This window comes from Delphinapterus leucas, chromosome 3 (assembly GCF_059928025.1).
Source record: "Delphinapterus leucas isolate spDelLeu-1000000601 "Yukka" chromosome 3, BTC_Dleu_Yukka2, whole genome shotgun sequence".
In the NCBI taxonomy this organism is placed as follows: Eukaryota; Metazoa; Chordata; class Mammalia; order Artiodactyla; family Monodontidae; genus Delphinapterus; species Delphinapterus leucas.
In genome coordinates, this window is record NC_143131.1 from 127,009,746 (window position 1) to 127,031,230 (window position 21,485).

General features: G+C 40.6%; 1 protein-coding gene across 15 annotated transcripts in view; it reads right to left on the minus strand.

The window, feature by feature from the left end:
- CSNK1A1 (casein kinase 1 alpha 1) overlaps window positions 1-18,818 on the minus strand; it is a 48,822-nt gene extending 30,004 nt beyond the window's left edge. For 4 of the 15 annotated variants that reach the window (XR_016392806.1, XR_016392805.1, XM_089909532.1 and 1 more), the window contains exons 1-3: window positions 18,222-18,815; window positions 17,497-17,603; window positions 5,366-5,425 (exon numbers count right to left, since the gene is read on the minus strand). Coding sequence is in view for 8 of the 15 variants with exons in the window: in XM_089909532.1 (XP_089765658.1) it covers window positions 5,366-5,425; window positions 17,497-17,603; window positions 18,222-18,344 (290 nt within the window). In the remaining 7 variants the exon portion in view is untranslated. Of the gene's footprint in view, window positions 1-5,365; window positions 5,426-13,060; window positions 13,121-17,496; window positions 17,606-18,221 lie in introns of those variants that run through there. The other 11 variants (XR_002646907.3, XR_002646906.3, XM_089909536.1 and 8 more) reach the window with 8 other exon arrangements.
- Between the last annotated feature and the right edge of the window lie 2,667 nt (window positions 18,819-21,485).

A 21,485-nucleotide genomic window follows, 5' to 3' on the forward strand; every position in this document is an offset into this window, starting at 1 on the left:
ATTTACTATTTGTTTGTTTCAAATCAATGTCTTTAGACTTAGTGTTGCCTGACCAATCAAGGAAGTAGGCCAAGGAATGAGCTCGCAACTTAGAAAACCATCATTTCTTACTGAGAGCATAAAAAAGGTACCTTAAGGTCTGAAGAAGATGCTAAGAGAAGGCAAGGTCCATCTCTCTGATCTTATTTCCTTCCTCTAGACCCATATCCAAACTAATTCTAGTTAAAAAATTAAGAAACAGATAAAAAGCACAAGCCTAAGATAATACATGCACAAGTCAATAGGGCTGACCAAAAAATGCTAACAGAATTCAGAAAAAGCAAACGATCAGTGGGAACTACATCTGTCCAAAGAAACCTAGTGAAAATGGTCTGTTACTAGTCAGATCCTGAAGGAGGGATAATATTTTGATAGGTAAGGTAGAAAAAGATGTGCTAAGGGCTTCCCTGGTGGCGCAGTGGTTGGGAATCCACCTGCCAATGCAGGGGACACGGGTTTGAGCCCTGGTCCGGGAAGATCCCACATGCCGTGGAGCAGCTAAGCCTGTGTGCCACAACTACTGAGCCTACGCTCTAGAGCCTGCGAACCACAACTACTGAAGCCTGCGCGCCTAGGGCCCGTGCTCCACAGCAAGAGAAGCCACTGCAATGAGAAGCCTGCACACCACAATGAAGAGTAGACCCCGCTCGCCGCAACTAGAGAAACCCCGTGTGCAGCAATGAAGACCCAACACAGCTAAAAATAAATAAATTAATTAAAAAAAAAAAAAAAGATGTGCTAGGCAGAGGCAAGAATAGACCATGGGCTCGCATAAAGGGGCGAATCAAAGTGACTGATAGTTTGGGGCTATATTATAGACTCTTGAATACCAGGCTAATGTGCTTTAAATTCTATAGATAACTGAGGAATTATCAGTGGAGTATGGATGGGACATAAGTATTAAGAGTTGGCCTTGGAATGTGCAATATGGAAACTGGGGAGTAGGGGAAGGAGTGACAATGACATGAGAACCAATTAGAAGAGTTATATTATAGCTGAAGATGTGGAGCTAGAGGTTTCTTTTCTCTATTAAATCTCGATGAAAATGGAAATACCTTAGAAAAGAAACAAAATGACTGAAATGAAATATTTTAGGTATTGCTATGAGACCCAAGGACTTCCAAGAATAGTAAATCAGTGTAATTATCGTAAATACTCAGTTCAGATTAAAGGACCTAAATATGCCCATCCCTATGACTATAACAATAACAAGAGAAAAAAGAACATTTGTTTAACGTAGGTCTTCCCCCTCTGACTCGATTGGTGACGGTTAATTTTATGCATCAACCCAACTGGGCCAAGGGATTCTGAAATAGCTGATAAAACGTAAAACAGTATGTGAAGGTATCTCCAGAAGAGATTAGCATCTGAATGACAGGCTAAGTAAAGAAAATCACCCTCCCTAAGGTGGGGTACCTGAACAGAATAAAAAGGCAGAGGAAGAGAAATTTCCCTCTCTGCTAGAGCTGAAACATTCATCTTCCATCTTCTGCTCTAGGACATCCGTGCTCCTGGTTTTCAAACCTTAGGACTCAAACTGGGACGTAAATCATTGGCTCCCCTGGTCTCAGGCCTTTGGGCTTGATCCAGAACTACACTGCTGGTTTTCCTGGGCTTCCAGCTTATAGACCACAGGTCATGGGACTCCCTTTTTTTTTAATTTTATTTTTTTATACAGCAGGTTCTTATTAGTTATCTATTTTATACATATTAGTGTATATACATCAGTCAAAATCTCCCAATTCATCCCACAACCACCCCCACCACCACCACTTTACCCCCTTCGTGTCCACATGCTTGTTCTCTACATCTGTGTCTCTATTTCTGCCCTGCAAAGCGGTTCATCTGTACCATTTTTCTAGGTTCCACATATATGCATTAATATACGATATTTGTTTTTCTCTTTCTGACTTACTTCACTTTGTATGACGTCTCTAGATCCATCCACGTCTCTACAAATGACCCAATTTTGTTCCTTTTTGTGGCTGAATAATATTCTATTATATATATGTACCACATCTTCTTTATCCATTCGTCTGTCAATGGGCATTTAGTTTGCTTCCAGGTCATGGGACTTCTTAGCATCCATAATCATGTGAGCAAATCCCTCATAATAAATCTCTTTCTGTCTACCTATAAATATATCTCGCTTTATTGCTCTTTGCAGGTATCATGTTTTTTACAAACTGTGGCAACCCTGCCTTGAACAAATCCATCAGCACCATTTTTCCAACAGTATATGCTCACTTTGTGTTTTTGTCACATTTTCATTATTTTTATATTTTCGTTATTATTATATTTGTTATGGTGATGATCTGTGATCTTTATTTTTGATGCTATTGCAAAAAGTTACCACTCGCTGAAAGCGCAGATGATGGTTAGCACTTTTTGGCAATAAAGTATTTGTAAATTAAGGTAGGTACAATTTTTTTAGACATAATGCTATTGCACACCTAACAGACTACAGTATAGTGTAAACATAATTTTTAATGCACTGAGAAACCAAAAAATTCGTGTGACTTTGCTTTATTGTGGTATTCTGGAACTGAACCTATAATAACTCTGAGGTATGCCTGTATATATGATCCATCGGTTCTATTTCTTTGGAGAATCCTAGTATAATAGGGGCGGCCATTTTATGTCTTGTTCACAACTCTATATTCCCAGCATCCAGCACAATGCTTTACATGCAGGAAATGCTCAGTAACATTTGCTGAATTAAAGAATAAAAAGCTGTATTAGAGGTTTTTACCAGGCTAGGGCATGCTTGACGTGGCAGATGAGGAAAACAAAAAAAGGAATACAAAAATACTACCTGTACCGAAAGTATAAAGTCATCAGGAAGCATCTACTCATCTTTGATTCAAATAAGTCAAATAATTATAAAAGTTTAGAAGTGACAGTCGTAACAGATAAATGTCTTTTCCTATGCCATTTATCTTCCCATCTTTAGATTATTAATGTCAGAGTCTTTACTGAACTAAAAGTATGAGCACTGAATCAGTGCTGTAATATACCCATTTTCATAGCATCTACATTCTCAAGACAGTGTATCTCAAACTTAGTCTCTTGCCAAATTATCATCATCCAACTTTTATGTTCCTTTTTATGAGGGTAGAAATTAAGGACCTGGTCTAGTACAATCTCGCTCAACTCTAAGAACTAGCTCAAATTCCCCCTTTAGGTTGCTACTGCTAACAGTTCCAGCCACCTTATTCTCTTTAGTCTGAATTCCTTTTAATGTTCCTATACATTAATATTTATGTGCACCATCCTTAACAGTAGAATTTTGCCTTTCATAATATTATAAAAACTATAGATAGCTCTTCTTCCCATCCTTCAACAGCACCCAAATTACCATGGGCCAAAAAAAGTCACCTACAGGCAATTCTTGTTTATCTTTTCCTGTATCTTTCTTCTTGCTTCTCATTGTAATCATGCCACGTTGCCTTCTTTTCCCTTTTTGTTCTGTTTCTGGCGTGAGTGTGCTGGGGTTAACAATTCATTTAAAACAGTTAAGAAAGGCACTTCCTTCTCCCCCCTCCTCCTAAATTACCAGACTTCAACAGCAGGCGACCCTCAACCACAACACAAGCCCTCAATTCTCAATTTAAATTCCTGAGTCTCAAAAGTCACCAATCCTCCTAGTACTGCATTCAATAGTTGATTACTTCTGAAAGGTGGAAGCATCTATGAACTTGAGTCTTAAGACACTGTAACCCTTTAACCTAGAATTGTTAGTACTTATTAAGCTCCATTTTATTAATGGCATTCATCATGAAAACAGAACTATGATGCACAGCTTTGACTACATTTTGATTCATGTAACTCTTCGGCGCTTCTGAAGAACTAGACACAGGACTAAAAATGTAGGTCACCTCCTGATTTTCTATTAACTCTTGGTATACAAGATTGCTGTGTAACTCTCATTCTCCTTCTCTGCCCATATTTTCTCCTTAGATTTGTGGCCTGCATTTTACTTTGAATACCTAGGTACCTAGAATTTAATGAACTAAACTTTTCTCTTGCCATCAAAAATTTAAGACCAGGCCTCCCTGGTGGCGCAGTGGTTCAGAATCTGCCTGCCAAGGTAGGGGACACGGGTTCAAGCCCTGGTCCAGTAAGATCCCACATGCTGCGGAGCAACTAAGCCCGTGCGCCACAACTACTGAAGCCCTTGTGCCTAGAGCCCGTGCTCCCCAACAAGAGAAGCCACCACAATGAGAAGCCCGTGCGCCGCAACGAAGAGCAGCCCCCGCTCACCGCAACTAGAGAAAGCCCACATGCAGCAACAAAGATCAAATACAGCCAAAAAAAAAAAAAAAAAATTAAGACCATCAATCTATTTCCTCCTCTTGCAATTTCATTTAAAACACAATTCATATTTTATAAGGTCAGTAACACAAAATTTTTATTCATAATGCTTTGGATTTACAACTTGCAGAAATACCTTTGAAATAGTTTGGGATCCAGAGCATTTTAACTAGAGAAAGACACTCATTGCTGCTATTTGGCTACTGCAGGGAACTGGAAAATCAGGTTTAATAAAGAAAACAGACACTAAGTTTTCTGGTGAATTAAGCAACTAGAACCAGAAACACAAATACCGATTAGACCGATTTCTCCACACTAAAAACTGATTTAGACATTAAGTAAGAAAAGAACCACAGTTTTAGCTGTGGGTATGGTGATCAGAGTAATAATTCTGATAATGTGATGATTTCAAGAAATTTTAGATATTAATTCTATCTTTTACTTCACTGAACCTTTCCCAGAACTTTCCTAGGTCTTCCAAACCTTTTTTAATTGGCTAATTTCCCCACCCTTACAATCTCACACCCCTGGGGAGGGCACTGATAAGCATAGAAGTAATTTAAAATTGAACAAGACTAGAAAGGTAAAGAAAATAAATACTGGAAATCCACCAACTGAGAGACCAATCCTGCATCAATGTATTTAGCTACAATAACCAAGAACTTGCCCAAACAACTTGTGTGGGTGGGTGGGAGGTGCTAGTTCTACACCAAGTGTTCTGAATCTTTTTTGTTGTCATGGATCCCCCACCTTTGGCAGTCTTATGAGGCCTACGGATCCCTTCTCAGAGTATTTTAAATGCATAAAATAAAATATATAGCATTATAAAGAAAACCAATTTTAGAGAAATTCAGTTACCATAAAATTACTTTAAAATCAATCTTGCTATAGTAACATACATGCTCCATATTAAAGCATTAAATAAATTTAGAGGCAGGTCTAACTAGTACTATAATTTTGAATATAAAGACTATTTTGAGTTACATGCAACAATAATGTAATATGAAAATACCTGTGATTTCTATTGGTGACAAAGCCATAGGTACTGCCAAAACTAGTGGGGACTGGTTGCCTACGTTTATAAAAGAAAAACTAGGTTCAGTTAGAGGTACATGAAAATAAAGGTGGAATTGTTTTCCTATCCAATTCACTGACCTTGTGGAGGGTAAATCCCTGAACCAAGTTAAGAACCCTGCTCTAAACAGATTTTTAAGGTAAATAGACTGCAGAATAAGATCTAAAACTTGGACATCATATGTGTTTCACTCAGCAATAATAATGTCAACTAAGATGATTCGCTTTCCTTCTTCATCCTAACCCTCCTAACTGCTACTACTAATCCTTTACTCACAATATCATCCCTAAGATCTTTGAATTATGCTGTAGGATTTCCACATCAGTCCCCTTGTTCCTTGCCCTCTGCCTTAAAAGATGCATAAATGTTCCTTAACCCGCAAATTTTAAAAACACAAACAAAGGGCTTCCCTGGTGGCACAGTGGTTGACAGTCCGCCTGCCGATGCAGGGGACACGGGTTCACGCCCCGGTCCGGGAAGATCCCACATGCCACAGAGCGGCTGGGCCCGTGAGCCATGGCTGCTGAGCCTGCGCGTCTGGAGCCTGTGCTCCACAACGGGACAGGCCACAGCAGTGAGAGGCCCGCGTACCGCAAAAAAAAAAAAAAAAAAAACCACAAGCAAAAAAATGTGCTTTGATACTTAGTAGTACTAAAGCTCCTATTAATTTACCCTTTCAATATTTATGGTGGCTAACAAGACAAAACCCAATAATTCTTGCTCTCATAGCTTACAGCACAGTCTGTGTAGGCAAACACATATGATGAAAGAGAAACTGATGGTGAGAAGGTACAAATTATGGGGACCCAATAGATCTTTCAGAGGGAGGCATTAGGAAAAGCTTCTCGACTAAGAAGTATGTTGATTCTTGAAGCATAAACAGAAGACGGCCAGGTAAAGAGGTGTGTCGGGGTTAGGAGTACGCATTAAGCTTGTTATTCACAAGAAACTGAAAGTACCCAGCATAGTTGGTTCATAGTAAGACAAGATCATCCGATTTTCTTGTTCACAGTTAACTTGTTGAAAATATAGTTTCTATTTGCCATCTTACTCTCATTTTTCGTTCTTGGTTCCCAGTATAATGGTTATCATTCTCATCATACTACCCAAAATTATACTTCAAAGATCATAAATGGTCCTTGCTGTCACTGCTCTCTCTAGCCTTGGCCATAGTAGTACTGGAAGACAGTATGTGGAGAACTGGAACCTCCAGAGGAATACAAGTATTAAAATATACTACTCCACTGGGAAATGGGACAATATACCTGTAGTTTCACAATACCAATTATAAAGGGTTGATCAAATCTTTTCTTTTTATTTATTTATTTTTGGCTGTGTTGAGTCTTCGCTGCTGCTGTGCGCGGGCTTTCTCTAGTTGTGGTGAGCAGGGGCTACTCTTCATTGCAGTGCACGGGCTTCTCATTGTGGTGGCTTCTCTTGTTGCGGAGCACAGGCTCTAGGCACGCAGGCTCCAGCAGTTGTGGTGCACGGGCTTAGTTGCTCCAAGGCATGTGGGATCGTCCCGGACCAGGGCTCGAACCCGTGTCCCCTGCACTGGCAGGAGGATTCTCAACCACTGCACCACCTGGGAAGCCCCAAATCTTTTCTAATAGGCAAATGTATAAAGTAGATTAGTAGCTATCTAGGCCTGGGGGGATATGGAGAGTGATTGCTAATGTGTTCAAGGTGGTTTTTTTTTGGGGGGGGGTGATGAACATTTTAAAATTGGATTATGGTGATGGTTGCACAACTATACATATAGTAAAAACCACTGAATTGCACACTTTAAGTAGATGATGCTTACATAGGTAAATTATCTCAATAAAACTGTCAATCTTTTACCAAAATCTGCTCCTCCAGTCTCTGTTTCAACACTTATTAAGGACCTACTATGTGTGTGATACTGCTGATAAGGATGCCATAAGCAGCATAAGGCCTAAAAGAACAGGTAAGTGACAAGTACAATATAAAAGCGACAATAAAGTAAATATAAAACACAGAGGAGGGCTTCCCTGGTGGCGCAGTGGTTGAGAGTCCGCCTGCCGATGCAGGGGACACGGGTTCATGCCCCGGTCCGGGAAGATCCCACATGCCCTGGAGCGTCTGGGCCCGTGAGCCATGGCCGCTGAGCCTGCGCTCCGCAATGGGAGAGGCCACAACAGTGACAGGCCCGCGTACCGCAAAACAAAAACAAACACAGAGGAGCAAGCAATTTATTCAGAGGATAAAAGGGAAGGCTTCTTAGAAAAGTTAGTATCTGAGCTAAACTTTGAAAAATGCCCGTTACCTCTCTACATAGTCTCCTACTTTCAGTCACTCCTCTACAGTTTCATGGTGTCCTTTCTCTGCTATGAAAACCAATGCCCCTCCCTAATTACACACCAAAAAAAGCAAAGTTTCACATATATATGAGGAACTCCAAAAATCTGATCTCTGCCTATCCTTTTTTTTTCTCTGCCTATCCTTTAATTCTATATCCTTATCCCCTCACCAGACTGCCCTCAGGCCATATCACTGAGTCAACAGTGACTTACTAATCATGACTGTATACTGAGCTCTATTCCAGCCAAAGCCCAAAGCCTTACAGTCTCATTCCTTTTCTTTCTCTGGAATAGCTATTACCTCCTCCTAAAAACTGACTTCCTTTAACTGCAACACCCCATTATCCCAACTCTCCTCTTGCCTTGATTAACTCTGAATTTCCACCACAGGGTTCAGTCCTCACTTCTCAATTTCCTTTCTCCACTATCACTTCTATGCTGATCTTGCTCAGATCTAACACCAGTCCTAGTTCCCTGGCCTAGGATTAGGTCTGTATTTTCTGCTAACTTAATTATACAAGAGCTAAACTTGGGATATGCTGCGCCTTAAACTCAACATGTCCAAAGCTATAACCATCCACCCTACTTTTAAAGTGTTTAGGACTTCGCACTCCCAATGCAGGGAGCATGGGTTCGATCCCTGGTTGGGGAACTAAGATCCCGCATGCCGCATGAGGCAGCCAAAACAAAACTGGGCCCCCTTTTCCTTCTTCCTAATTTAAATCTCAAATTCTCAAGGCTAAAATGACTTACCTCCACTCCTTAAGAAGAGAAATATGAGAAAACGTACATTAAAATGTTAGAGCAAGGGACTTCCCTGGTGGTACAGTGGTTAAGAATCCACCTTCCAATGCAGGGGGCGCGGGTTTGATCCGTGGTCGGGGGAACTAAGATCCCACGTGCTGAGGGGCAACTAAGCCCGCGTGCCACAACTACTGTGCCCACACACCGCAACGAAGACCCAGTGCAGCATGCATGCATAAATAAATAAATACCTTAAAAAATGTTAGAGCAAAAAAGTAACAGAAATCAAAATATATCTTAGTACACTTCAGAGACCAAAAGGTTTCCTTTAGGGTGCTTTCTGCACTATAGGAATCACCTGTATTAAGACAGTTTTACATATAAAGATTTAAGAGAACAAATAATTTTGGCTAGATGAAACATTCCCCCCACCACATTCTACAGTAATTAATTTGCTTAGCAAATCCTTCTTAAGTAGATAGATTCTAGGTTAAAAAAATTTTAACTCAAATTTCTCTGTATTAGCAAGTAAACACAAAGGAAAACAAACAATTCCAAAGTTTGATATAATCTTTTAAAAGTAGAAGAGAAGAAAGAACACAAAGTCTGGGCTTGAAATGTTAACGCAGATATAGGAAAGGGGAAAAATGGAAGAGGCAACACAAGCTATTATAAAGGAACGATCTAACCTGAAAGAAAAAAGCAATGAATGAACACATGAATATCTATCCATAAATTTAAATTCTATGTAAACCTGAACTAATAATATAGAACTATGCAATATATACTTATAAAAATAAGCCCTTCAGTGACTAGACAATTAAAAAGTGGCCCAGTAAACCAGAAGTTGGATTTGAAAATGGGAAGCTGGTTGAACTCACAGTATATGCAATATAGTGCAAAGAATAGTGAACCAGCAGCCAAAAAAAACCAGGTTCTAGTTCTGGCTTTGCCATTTTCTTACCGGCATAAGCCATTTTTGCTCACTGATAAACCTTTTTTTTTAAAAGAACAAAATATATATATACATATTTATTTATTTATTTATTTGGCTGCACCAGGAATTATTTGCAGCACACGGCATCTTCGTTGCTGAGTGCAGGATCTTTAGTTGTGGCGTGCTTTAGTTGCGGGGTGCAGGATCTTTTAGTTGCGGCATGTGGGATCTAGTTCCCTGACCAGGGATCCAACCTGGACCACCTGCATTGGGAGCACAGTCTTAGCCACTGGACCACCAGGGAAGTTCCACTGATAAACATTCTTAATATAACTTATCTATTATACCTATCAAGAGATACAACAGTAATTATGAGATTGTAAAAGCACTACACAAACAAAAGGATTACTTTCATTACAAAAAGCAGTTGCCCAACAATTATGAAATGACAACAACCAAGACAACAATAGTCAGAGCCCTCTCAGCAAAATAATCACTCACTACCCCCAACTGCTCAATACAATGGAGTGTCAAAACCTCAACACAGTATTTCCCAAAGCATGGTTCTGCGGTCTTTAGCAGAAATTATCTGAGGTTACTTGCTAAAAATACAGACTCTTGGGGCCCATTCCAGTACTGGTCAAACGAATCTGGGGGTGAGACAGTAAACCCTACATTTTAAGCAAGCTCTGTAGGTAATTATTATGCATGGTTGATGTTTGAGAAATGCTGACTAAGCAGGATTCACAAGGAGACATAATGGGGTCCCTGCTGACCTCTCCAATCAAGGTAACCTCTGCATGGTTCAGAATGCTGTTTGGGGCTCAAACTCATATTATCCCTTTGATGTTAAGGGAAGGTTCATGTCCTTACAGGAGATTTAGACATCTTTGCTCCTAATTTTCAGCAAGAGACAAATTCACAATTATATACATGTCAGGTACATGGCAGGTGCTCAATAAGAACGTAAGCCTCACAAAATTTTTGTCTGTTCACTGAAATGTGCCCAGTATCTGAAACTGCCCACCCAGTATGTAGTAGGCACTCAAATATATGTATTTGTTGACTGAATGAAAAACGTTTGCTAATTCTCTAGAAGGTACTGTACAGGTACTGTAAAGTTCACTATCACTCTCCAACAACAGAGCTTTAATTTTTAGAGAAAAACCCAACATCACTCCCTTTCTTAAGAAGGATACAAAGTATAAATATTATGGAGGTCCAAAAATTAGAACACTAGGATTTCAACAAGTGAAGCTTAGTGGTAACAATAATTTCAATCAAGTGAGAAGAGCCAAAAGCAAAACAACCTAACGTGAATACATAGTGAATAGGGTAGTAAAGGAATGGAAAAGGAAAAGAATGGTATTTACATAAAGGTATAAAATCCAGTCTTTTAAGAATTTCATTATAGTGTTACCAAGGACAATGTATTAGACACTTCTAATATAACTGAAAGACTTGGAAAATTTGGAACTTAAAACAAAATTTACAAAAACTTCATGCTACTACTTTCCAACAAGGCAGCTTTAAATCAGATCTCACACTCCCCTTGCCATAAAAGCCACCTTAAGTACAGAATAATCTGGCAGTGTAAGGAAGTGTAACAGATAAGTACTCAGAGCAGCTTCCAGACAACCTGAAATATAGGACAGCCTCAATTTCAGGTTAATTTGCAAACCTTGCCATTGCACACTTAAAGATGGCACAAACAAAACATATGATGTGTACTGTGTATGCTTAGTCACTGTCGCCATCTTGTTTCCCTTTAATAAAAAAAACTTCTGTACAAAAACTGCAAGTCAGAACCAAAAGAAATTCCAAAAGGCCAATTCACCACTGATAAATACTTATGCTGACATATGTCCACCACATTAGCAAGGCTTTACTGTGAAATTAATAGACACCAGCATTTTGATATGGTAGTATCTTTATATCAGGATTCAAAGCTAAATCAACTAGTACAGCCATATTTCCATTTGTAAATTGCATACCACCTAGTGAGTTCAGCTGAGTTCACTTAAGAAATACTAAAAGTGGGAATTCCCTGGCGATCAGTGGTTAGGATTCTGCACTTCCACTGCTGGGGGCCTGGGTTCAATTCCTGATTGGGGAACTAAGATCCCAGAAGCCGAAGGAGGCAGCCAAAAAAAAAAAAAGAAATACTAAAAGTCATACCCCCAAATCAATTAAATCAAAATATCTGAGGTTAGGAGCCAGGTGTCAATATTTTTTTTTAAGTTTTCTAAGTGATTCCAATGTGCAGCAAAGTTTGGGAACCACTGAAAGAGGCAGTAAGATCTATTCAAATAACACATCAGCTGTGTGACTCTAGGCAAATTAACCATTTTGACTCACACTTTATATAAAACCTCAACTTACAGGATTGTTGTAATGATTAAATGAGACCATGTGCAATGCCTGGATATTGGTTGATTCTTTTTTTCTTGCGCATAGATGGAAAAAAGAATGTTTAGCCACACTAAATTCATCCAACTACCCACTTATTTCAAAGTACATTATCAATGTTATGAATAAAAGGCAACTAAAACAAAATGTCATTGCAGAGAATGGAAGATGCACCTTTTATTCTACTGATCCCATCAATTTATATAATGCATTAAAAAAACTCTTAAGGGTTTCCTGGCGGCGCAGTGGTTGAGAGTCCGCCTGCCGATGTAGGGGACATGGGTTCATGCCCCGGTCCGGGAAGGTCCCATATGCCGCAGAGCGGCTGGGCCCATGAGCCATGGCCGCTGAGCCTGTGCGTCTGGAGCCTGTGCTCCGCAACGGGAGAGGCCACAACTGTGAGAGGCCCACGTACCGCAAAAAAAAAAAAATATATATATATATATATACATATATATATATATATATATACAAAACCTATGTTGTCACAAAACATAGCCTACCAAGGATCAGCAGTATTAAAAAAAAATCAAATATTCTTTATCTCATTAGGGAGTGTGGGTTACATCAGTGTATGCATTTGTCAAAACTGAGTCAATGGCACATTGATCTATATACACTTCACTGTATGAAAATGACATCTCATTTTAAAAAATTCCATTAAGACATGGATAAGTACATGTTATGTGATTACTGGTTATTAACAATTTTCAAGAGCCACCTGAGATTGTACTGGAAATACAAACAGTAACAAAAAGCATAATTTAGACTATTCATTTATATTATGAAACCTATTAAGGTACTCATTTAGCCTCAGAAAAATTTCTGTTAAAATTCAAAGGCTGATTTTAAGAATAAAATGGAATAAACCAAAAGATTAGATTTATAACATTTGTTTCAAACTCTAGTTTTCTCTTGTATAGACTTCTTGACATTAAAGTTTCTTACTAAACAGGACAGATCATGAGAAAACATCACTAAATCATACCTTAGGTACAGATTAAATGTACTTGGAAACAAAATAATCTAGCTCTAAAATCGACTAAAGCCAAGGTAGTAAAATCCATGGACTATACAAGGGTTTACAAGTATTTACTCCACTTTAAGATACAAATTAATAATGTCCACAAAAGTTCTCATCCAGCAATCCATGGATTCAAAAGGGAGAATAAGAATCATAAGGATCTAATTAAATAATAATACAAACAATAGGTTACTTACATTTATCAGTTTTTCTGTATGAGACCAAACGCCATAGAGTGAAGGAGGCAAAATATGGCTCTGCAGCATTAAATGAAAAGGTGTGGGTTATGTAAGCAGACATGATTTGACCTTGACATAAAGGTGAAAATGGCTCACAGGAAAATTGGAAGTTAGGAGATTTCTAGTAACCCCTCCGAGACTCAACAGTCTAATTTATATATCATGAAGTGTTGGGCTATTATCTCTCAGGGTTCATCCAGCTCCAAATGCTATCTAAGCATCATTACATTATTCCATTACTAGAAATCCAGCATAAGCCAATATAAGTACCCTTAGTGTACCACGGATTCAGTTACTGTATGAATCCTGTGATCTGTAATGTTATCTCTCTAATAAAGACATACCCAGTGTAGACATCATCTTTGTTCTCTGATAAGAATATTAGAACTTATTTACAGGATATATGCTCAGTGCCAAAAAGCTAAGATTAAAATTTAAGCTGCTTTTAACACTGGACAGTAAGGATTAACTATTACTTTATAAATATCTCCTAGAATATTTGACATTCAAAGAGGGCAAAAAAAAAAAAAAGTGGTGAAAGAAACAAGACAACTGGGACCTCCCTGGTGGAGCAGTGCATAAGACTCCGTGCTCCCAATGCAGAGGGGCCTGGGTTCAATCCCTGGTCAGGGAACTATATCCCACATGCATGCCGCAACTAAGAGTTCACATGCCACAAGTAAGGAGCCCATGTGCTGCAACTAAGACCCGGTGCAACCAAATAAATAAATATTAAAAAAAAAACAACAACAAAAAACAAGACAACCAAAATTATCCTATGCCCCTCCTATTTTCTTTATCATGTTTTCCTATAAAAGTATATCCCATTAATTTACTTTCTCCTAAGTGGTAACCTATGGTTTACCTGACACAGGTAGCATTTTTAAGGTCCTGAGTGGTATCTCACTACTAAAATATCATTCAAAGGTAAGATCCAGACAAAACACCAAATGTGATGAAATGCTTTCTAGCTACCATCATCTGAAAATAAATCTTAAAATTCAGAGCTGAAAGTTCTGAGATCAACTAGGCCAGTGACTTACTTAAGTAGAGAAACTTGTTCAAACAAAACCCTACCCAAAAGCTCAGCATGCAAAACTAGAAAATTACCAACCTGGCAAAACCCTCTTTTGATTTCAAAAATGAGGAAACTGATATGCCCAAAGAGGTTAAGGGACTGACAAACCCCAGATCACTCAATCAGTACCACATAGCAGATTTAGAGCCTGGCTATAACATAACTGCTTCTTTAGAAAACAATTTAATTCAGTTCAAAGTGGCACAAAGAAAGGGAGGGTTGTAACAGAAACACAGTAATTTAAAATGAGCTGCCAGAGGTCAATTCACAAGGCTCAAGGAATTTCAGTTTCTTAAAAATATCAAGAGACTGAATGCCATCCTCTCATTCTTGCTCTTTACACTCACTGGATGCTATGCTTCTGCACAATAGATCCCTTAGTAAGGTCCTTACATACTAAGGACTTGATAAGGCAGGTATGCTATATAGGCTAGGTAATTTTCAGCCCTTGTTTTAGAATATCCCATAGTATCTTTAAGAAAATTGCAGGGTGTGGGGTGGATTGGGGGAGGAGGGAGATATTAGTGTGGTATAAATGCAGCAAATCTAAAAATTTTTAATTAGTGTCAACATTTCTAAAACAATGGGTAACAGAAGAGACAGCCCTTTTAATCTAGCTAAACTGAATAATTTAATTCAATATTTCCCAAGTAAATATTTATTAAGTGTATACTATATATAGTTGATGTGGAAATAGTGGGGAACAAACAGCAAAGGGGAAGATGTTGCCACCCAAAATAAAGAAAGCTTATGTAAGTCCTTATCTTTTCCACTTCAGTGGACAAACAGTTCTCTCACACTGTACTTTAAAACCAATGATCCATTTTTTGTTTCTATGTACCTGGACTCTACTACTCCTAAAACAAATTTACTCTTTCCTCACCCTCATGCAATTACTACATTCTGCCTTAGAGACCACTCCCAGAAGCCACACTTTACTCCTGGATGCCCTCCCCAACCAGTTCACCAAGCTTTCTTCCTTAGAGCCAGATCCTGAAGTCCCATCTCCTCTCCCAGGAAGTCTTAACTTGAAAGTCAGGTTAACCTCTTTAGCTCCATCCAGTTTATAACTACCACAACACCCTCTGCACTCAACCTCTTAGAATTTTGCTCACAAGTCAATTTCATTTATTGATGTGTGTAATCAGTATATTGACTATTGCCCTTGTTGGTCTGTATCAGTGTTGTCCTTAAATAAAAGCTACCAAATAAAAGCGCATGTATTTAATTTGCGTTTAGCACTGAAAATGCCAGATGCTTACTGCCTTTTTTTTTTTTTTTTTTTTTTGTGGTACGCGGGCCTCTCACTGTTGTGGCCTCTCCCGTTGCGGAGCACAGGCTCGGGACGCGCAGGCTCGGCGGCCATGGCTCACGGGCCCAGCCGCTCCGCGGCATGTGGGATCTTCCTGGACCGGGGCACGAACCCATGTCCCCTGCATCGGCAGGCGGACTCTCAACCACTGCGCCACCAGGGAAGCCCTTACTGCTTTTTTGAAAATGATTTCAAATACATTAAGTTCAACCTGATTTGTGAAATTTATAAAACCTCCCAACACAGATGAATCTCAAAAGCATTACGTTAAGTTAGAGAAGCCAGACACAAATGACCTCATACTGTATGATTGCATTTACACGTAATTCTAGGAAAAACTAGTGATGGAAAGCAAATCAGCGAGATCCAGGGTGGAGAGATGAAAGTAAATGCAAAGGGAAAGGAATTTAAAATTTTTAGGCAAATGCAATTGATATTTTTTATTTTGTGAAGAAAAAAGCTAGATATTTTAATCAAGGTTTTCACTTTTCCACAATAACAAATTTATTTTCCTACACAGCAGGGTTTTGTTTTTTTTTTAAAGGGATGAGAACCATTAAAAATCTCAAATCTGGATTATCTCAGATTTCACATTTACCTCATAAGATAAACCTGGAATTTTCTTCCTAATAATTTATTTTGACTTTGAACCAATAGAAAATCGTATCACTCAATTTCTCCATTAAAAATGTCTATCAGCATTGGAAAATTTTTAAGGATAGTGTCACTCCGGTTGTTTCCACATCAGAATTAATGTATATAACCCAGTCATTAATTCAAGATTTGAGGAATAAAAGCTGGGATAGTAAAACAGGCTACAGTAAATACCATTCCAGTTAATTCTCAACTACCTCTGTATCTTTTTGCAAATGTTATTTTTGAGTAATTGTTGGAAAATGGTTGAGTCTTAAACTATATTTTAGTCTCTACTCTGGAAAGAGGCTCTTTAATCTCAAAAATCAAACTATTCTAAAATCCTTTAAAGTTAACCATTTAAAAGAACCCAGTGTCTTCATCTGGTCATCTTCTATCCTGATTACTATTTGCCTTCACCAATATCACATCTCCAAAAAAAAGCCACAATTTCCCAGATGTGAGGAGCTACTGACCAAGTAACTCAACAGGTTAAAGTTACTTGTCAAACTGTGGTTACACGATTAAGTTTTCTTTTAATACAACTGAGTCAATTTCAACATAGCGCTGTTCAAACTGCCTTTGCCATTTCCCACAAAATTTAGTACACAGACTGAAATGTAGCAAACATTACCATCCTTTACAGACTTAATTAACACTTCTGGAAAGACTACGAAAGATTTTGCAGAGTAAATTTAATTTCACATCGCATCTGCTGCAGAGATCAGACTGTCATTATGGCATCTCCTTCCCTGAACCCCACCACTGTCTGCAGCTTTATTCTTGGCTTTTCAAAGGTTTAATCAACTCAGGGCTGCTAAAGAGGGTCTCAAGGAAGCATAACTTATGAACTCAAGCAGAGAAAAGGGCAGGAATATGCGGTTGAGTCACGTCGTTCCGCCATTTTCTAAGCGGAGGAGGAAGACATGTTGGAACAAAAACACAACAAAAGAGCAGCCATTTCCCAAGCCAGCTCCAATAGCAACCCGAACTGGCCCAGCCCGGTGACTTCGGCACCCTCAAATCCACTTCACCGGACAAACCCAAGAACATCTGAGGTGCAGACGGAAAGAAAACAGCAGGCAACCCTTCCGCGTTGGGATCAAAGATGAGCCGCATACTTTAACCGCAAATGAAAGCCTCGGGAAGAATGACGGAAGCTTTGCAGCCGAGTGTTACAAACTGAAATTCTAAACTAAGTTGGCAAACTAAAATTTACTCTGTGATTGGGGTGACTTACGCTTCACAGGAAACCCAGGTAACTCAAATACCAAGAGCCGGATTCAGCTGGCCCTATCACCTGCCTCGTACACATCTTCCCCGTTTCCATACTTCCCTCAGAGGATCGCCTATTTGCTTAAGGATTCTTACCGTATGTGGGGGATGCCAACCCCACCTTGAAGAATCTTATAGAGTTTGCTCTCGTACAGCAACTGGGGATGCCTGGCCTTCTGAGATTCTAGCTTCACTGCCACTTCCTGCAGGGGAAAGAGGGGATGATGGCATCAACATCCTTATGGATTCAATGTCATTTGGGAAAAGAGAGGGAAACACGAGCAAAGCTCCAACTCTCGACTAGAAGGTGGAAGTGAGAGGCTGGGAAAAGAAGGCTCTCTTTGTAATTATAAAACGAGGCAACCAGCCTCAAAGGCCTCTTCAGGGGGTGGTGACGAAAGCGGCACGTCCTCTAAAGTGCAGGAAAACGATTCATGCAGAAAACGTAATGAGAGGTTATGAAGAAACCAGGCGATCGGATGCTGTCCTAATGGGAACAAAAACGCCGGCAGAATTAAAAATATAAATAGAAAAACATGAGGATCACAGGAATAGGATTTTGCCGTCCTCACCTTAAACGACGGTTTTAAAAGTTCGATTAAGGTGTATTTTTAACAAGCTGGGAAACTTCCTAGTACACCCAACCTTTATCTTGGGTTCTTCCCTTTTAGGGAAAGAAAGCGGGGGTGGTTCCTAAGGCAGGAAAACTGGCTCCCTCTGGACTTTCCAGTGCGGCATGCGGTGGGAAAAGGCCCGAACAGTTCGCGGGAGGGGGGGAGGACAGGCGCAGCGTAGTCGTGAACCCCACCCCAGGTGATTACCTCGCCGTTGGTGATGTTGATCGCCAGGTAAATGTCACCGAAGGAGCCAGACCCGATCTTCCGTACCAGTTTATATTTCCCTCCGACAATGAATTCGGCCTTGGAGCCGCTGCTGCTCGCCATCCTGAGAGACGAAGATGGAGGCTGGGGCTAAGCCCCGACACCTCTAAGGGGAGAACGGGAGACCTCTAGGGCTCGTCCACGGAGCAGGGCTCCGGAGGGCGGCAGGAAAACGCTGGCTCTTTTCTCGGCGTTACAGGGCCCAGAGTCGGCCAAGGAGAACCTAATCACCGCTGCTGTCAGGTTTCTTTCTGTCAGGCCGCAGATTGTTGAGGGGGTTCTCACGGTAACCAGGCTGGGCCACTTGCTTCTGGCGGCCGCCGCTGCCTCACTTTCGCGGCGACGTCGCGGGCTGGAAAAGGAGAGCGGTGAGTTAGGGCGGCGATACCGCTGCCACCACTGCCGCCGGCTCCCGCCCGGAGAGACCCCTGTCACTCCGCCGACGCCGCCATCTTGTTACTCCGGCTCCAGCCAACACAAAATGCCCCCAGCGCTCGGGAGCCGCTTCTTCACGGCGCAGAGCACTCTGGGAAAAGGATCGCGGGCGCTAGCCCCGGACGGTCGACAGCGAGAAGGGAGGGCGGGACCGGATCCGTGAGAGTCACGGCCGACGCTCCGAGCGTCACCCCGTCACCGCCCAACTGCGCACGCGTACTGCAACCCCGCTGACTGCGCAAGCGTGCCGTGGCGTCTCCTCATCCCCGCCCGGGGCTCATTTCCATTTCCGGTCGTTGGCTGTTCCACTGCAAACTACCTGTTAGTCACCTCAGACCCGCCTGGTTTCTGAAAGGGCACGCGGCCCCAGGTCTCGAGAACATGTTATGGAGGAGTCACCTTCATTTTTCGTGGAAGATGGATACGTCAGGGCTTGGGAGTTGGGTATTGACCTTTGCTCTTTGTTTGAGGTGGTTTTTAACCTTTTGATCTTTACGGGGGCTACTCCCCCAACCGGCCCATTCCAGCTCAATTTCTCTTTTGAAAGAGGCTATCGCCTCTAGTGGAGAGAAAGAGAAAAGCATCCCTGTGCGGGCTGGGTTTGTTCAGGGCTCCCTGTTTTAGCAGTCTAGTTGATTAGTCTTGTTAGAGTTCTGCGCTTTACGGAGTGTCGGATTCCCTGTTTCTACAGGAGGGGGAAAAAGAGGGAAAGCAGGAATTAACCCTGCCGCTCTGTGTCTTTGTGTCGTTTACCCACTGATGAGATTTGATTCCCAAAGGGAGAAAAAAACCATATTCGAGTAATGTTAATGGCCAGTATATGGTGAATAGAAAATAAGATTTACTGCCGTGAAAAAACTGCCCATATGAAAGTTATCCTCTTCGCCCCCGACCCCCCGCAAAAGAAAGCTTGAAGAATCCTATTTTGGTCAAAGCTGTGTGTTGATGCTATCACCTGCAATATGAATCAAAACCTGATAAATGAGTGAATCAAAACCTCAGTTGTGAAAATTTAAGCAAAATCTATCCCAAATAAAATAATTTCATTAAAACTGGAAAAAATGTAGACTTAACTGCAAGTTTGAAAGCTGATGAAGTAGTTAGTAATGGGGTTCATCCTGGAAGATAACTGGAATTCCTACATGTTTCTGGCTTAAATATTTGTATTCATAAAGCGCTGACCTAAGTGTCTTGAATTTGAAAACAGGGAAAAGACTCAGCATGAAGTTTTGAGGCACTACCAAAACCCAGGCCACCTGACTCCCAAATCAACACTGTTAGGCAATCTCCTTTAGTGACTCTAAAGCATGTCTGGCCCACTTAAAATTCTCTGCTGTTAGAGTTTGGTCTTAAAAAAAAAAAAAAGTCAAGTTTAAGCATTTTGAAGTTCCCAAGTTTTCAGAGATAGCTACTGTTCTGCTGATTTTCCACCACAGCCATCCAAAATTTAATGGATTCCTCAGCTTAAGGAGTTCCCTATAAGGGTTGGGGTATACATTTAAATGGATTTTTTGTTGTTGTAGTGAGGATACAGATGCTCAACTCGGGGTTGGGGGGCAACGGTGTGCATGGAGTGGACTAGATTAGGGATTCCCAGAGGTCTGTGCGTGGACAGGGGCAAATCGAGTTTTCCATGAGATAACTAGAAAAGAGAAGTATAATGTGTTTTTTCTTTAATTTATCTAATTTCAAGTTACATGTTATTATGAGGTTTTATCTTCCTATATATGTGTTGTTGAAGTGCCCTTTTATAATATGGTCCTGATGGTAGATGGTTGTTTTGTTGATATCCTTGTTTGGCAAAACTAAAAGTTGATACTTTATGTCTGTCCTCCCCACCATTTTTTTTTTTTTTTTAACTTTTATAAGCTTTTGAAATGCCACAGTCTGGGACTCACTAATCTAAATAACTTTTAGAAGCCCTTTCAACTCTGAGAGTCTATGATTTTATGTGTATGTTTTGGTATGTCCCCTCACTTGTTTCCTGCCTGCTGTAATCACTATTCCACCATTGACAATATCCAGCAAAATGTACTAAAATCCCAAATGAGTGGTAGTAGCCTTTTCAAATGTGATTTCAGTTGAAAATCTTAAGATTTAAATTTATCAGATTAAGAAGGGTGAAAGTTGGGTTTTCTAATGTAGAAAATGGGGATTTTAGGTGTTGGCTACGAATTCAGCCTTCTCCTTAAAATCATGTATTATTCGTGGTAACTTTCAGCCTCAGTAATTGAACCTGTTTTTGGTTACAAATCATTCTGGGTTTTTTGTTTGTTTTGGTTTGGTTTTTGGCGTACCACACGGCTTGTGGGATCTTAGTTCCCCGACAAGGGATGGAACCTGCGTCCTCTTCAGTGAAAGCACACGGTCCCAACAACTGGACAGCAGGGAATTACCCATTCTGTTGTTTTGAATCATCAGCAGCTTTACTGTAATGGAGGAAATCTTCTGCAATATGCCAAAATGCAATTCCTGACTCCTGGATCAGCTGAATTCACCAAAAATATAATTTAAAGTATAGAATAAATATTTTAGACCTTGAATGAAATTGAGATCATCTAGTTCAATAATCATATTTGGGGCTTCCGTGGTGGCACAGTGGTTGAGAGTCCGCCTGCCGATGCAGGGGACGTGGGTTCGTGCCCCGGTCCGGGAAGATCCCACGTGCCGTGGAGCGGCTGGGCCCATAAGCCATGGCCGCTGAGCCTGCGCATCCAGAGCCTGTGCTCCGCAACGGGAGAGGCCACAGCAGTGAGAGGCCCGCGTATC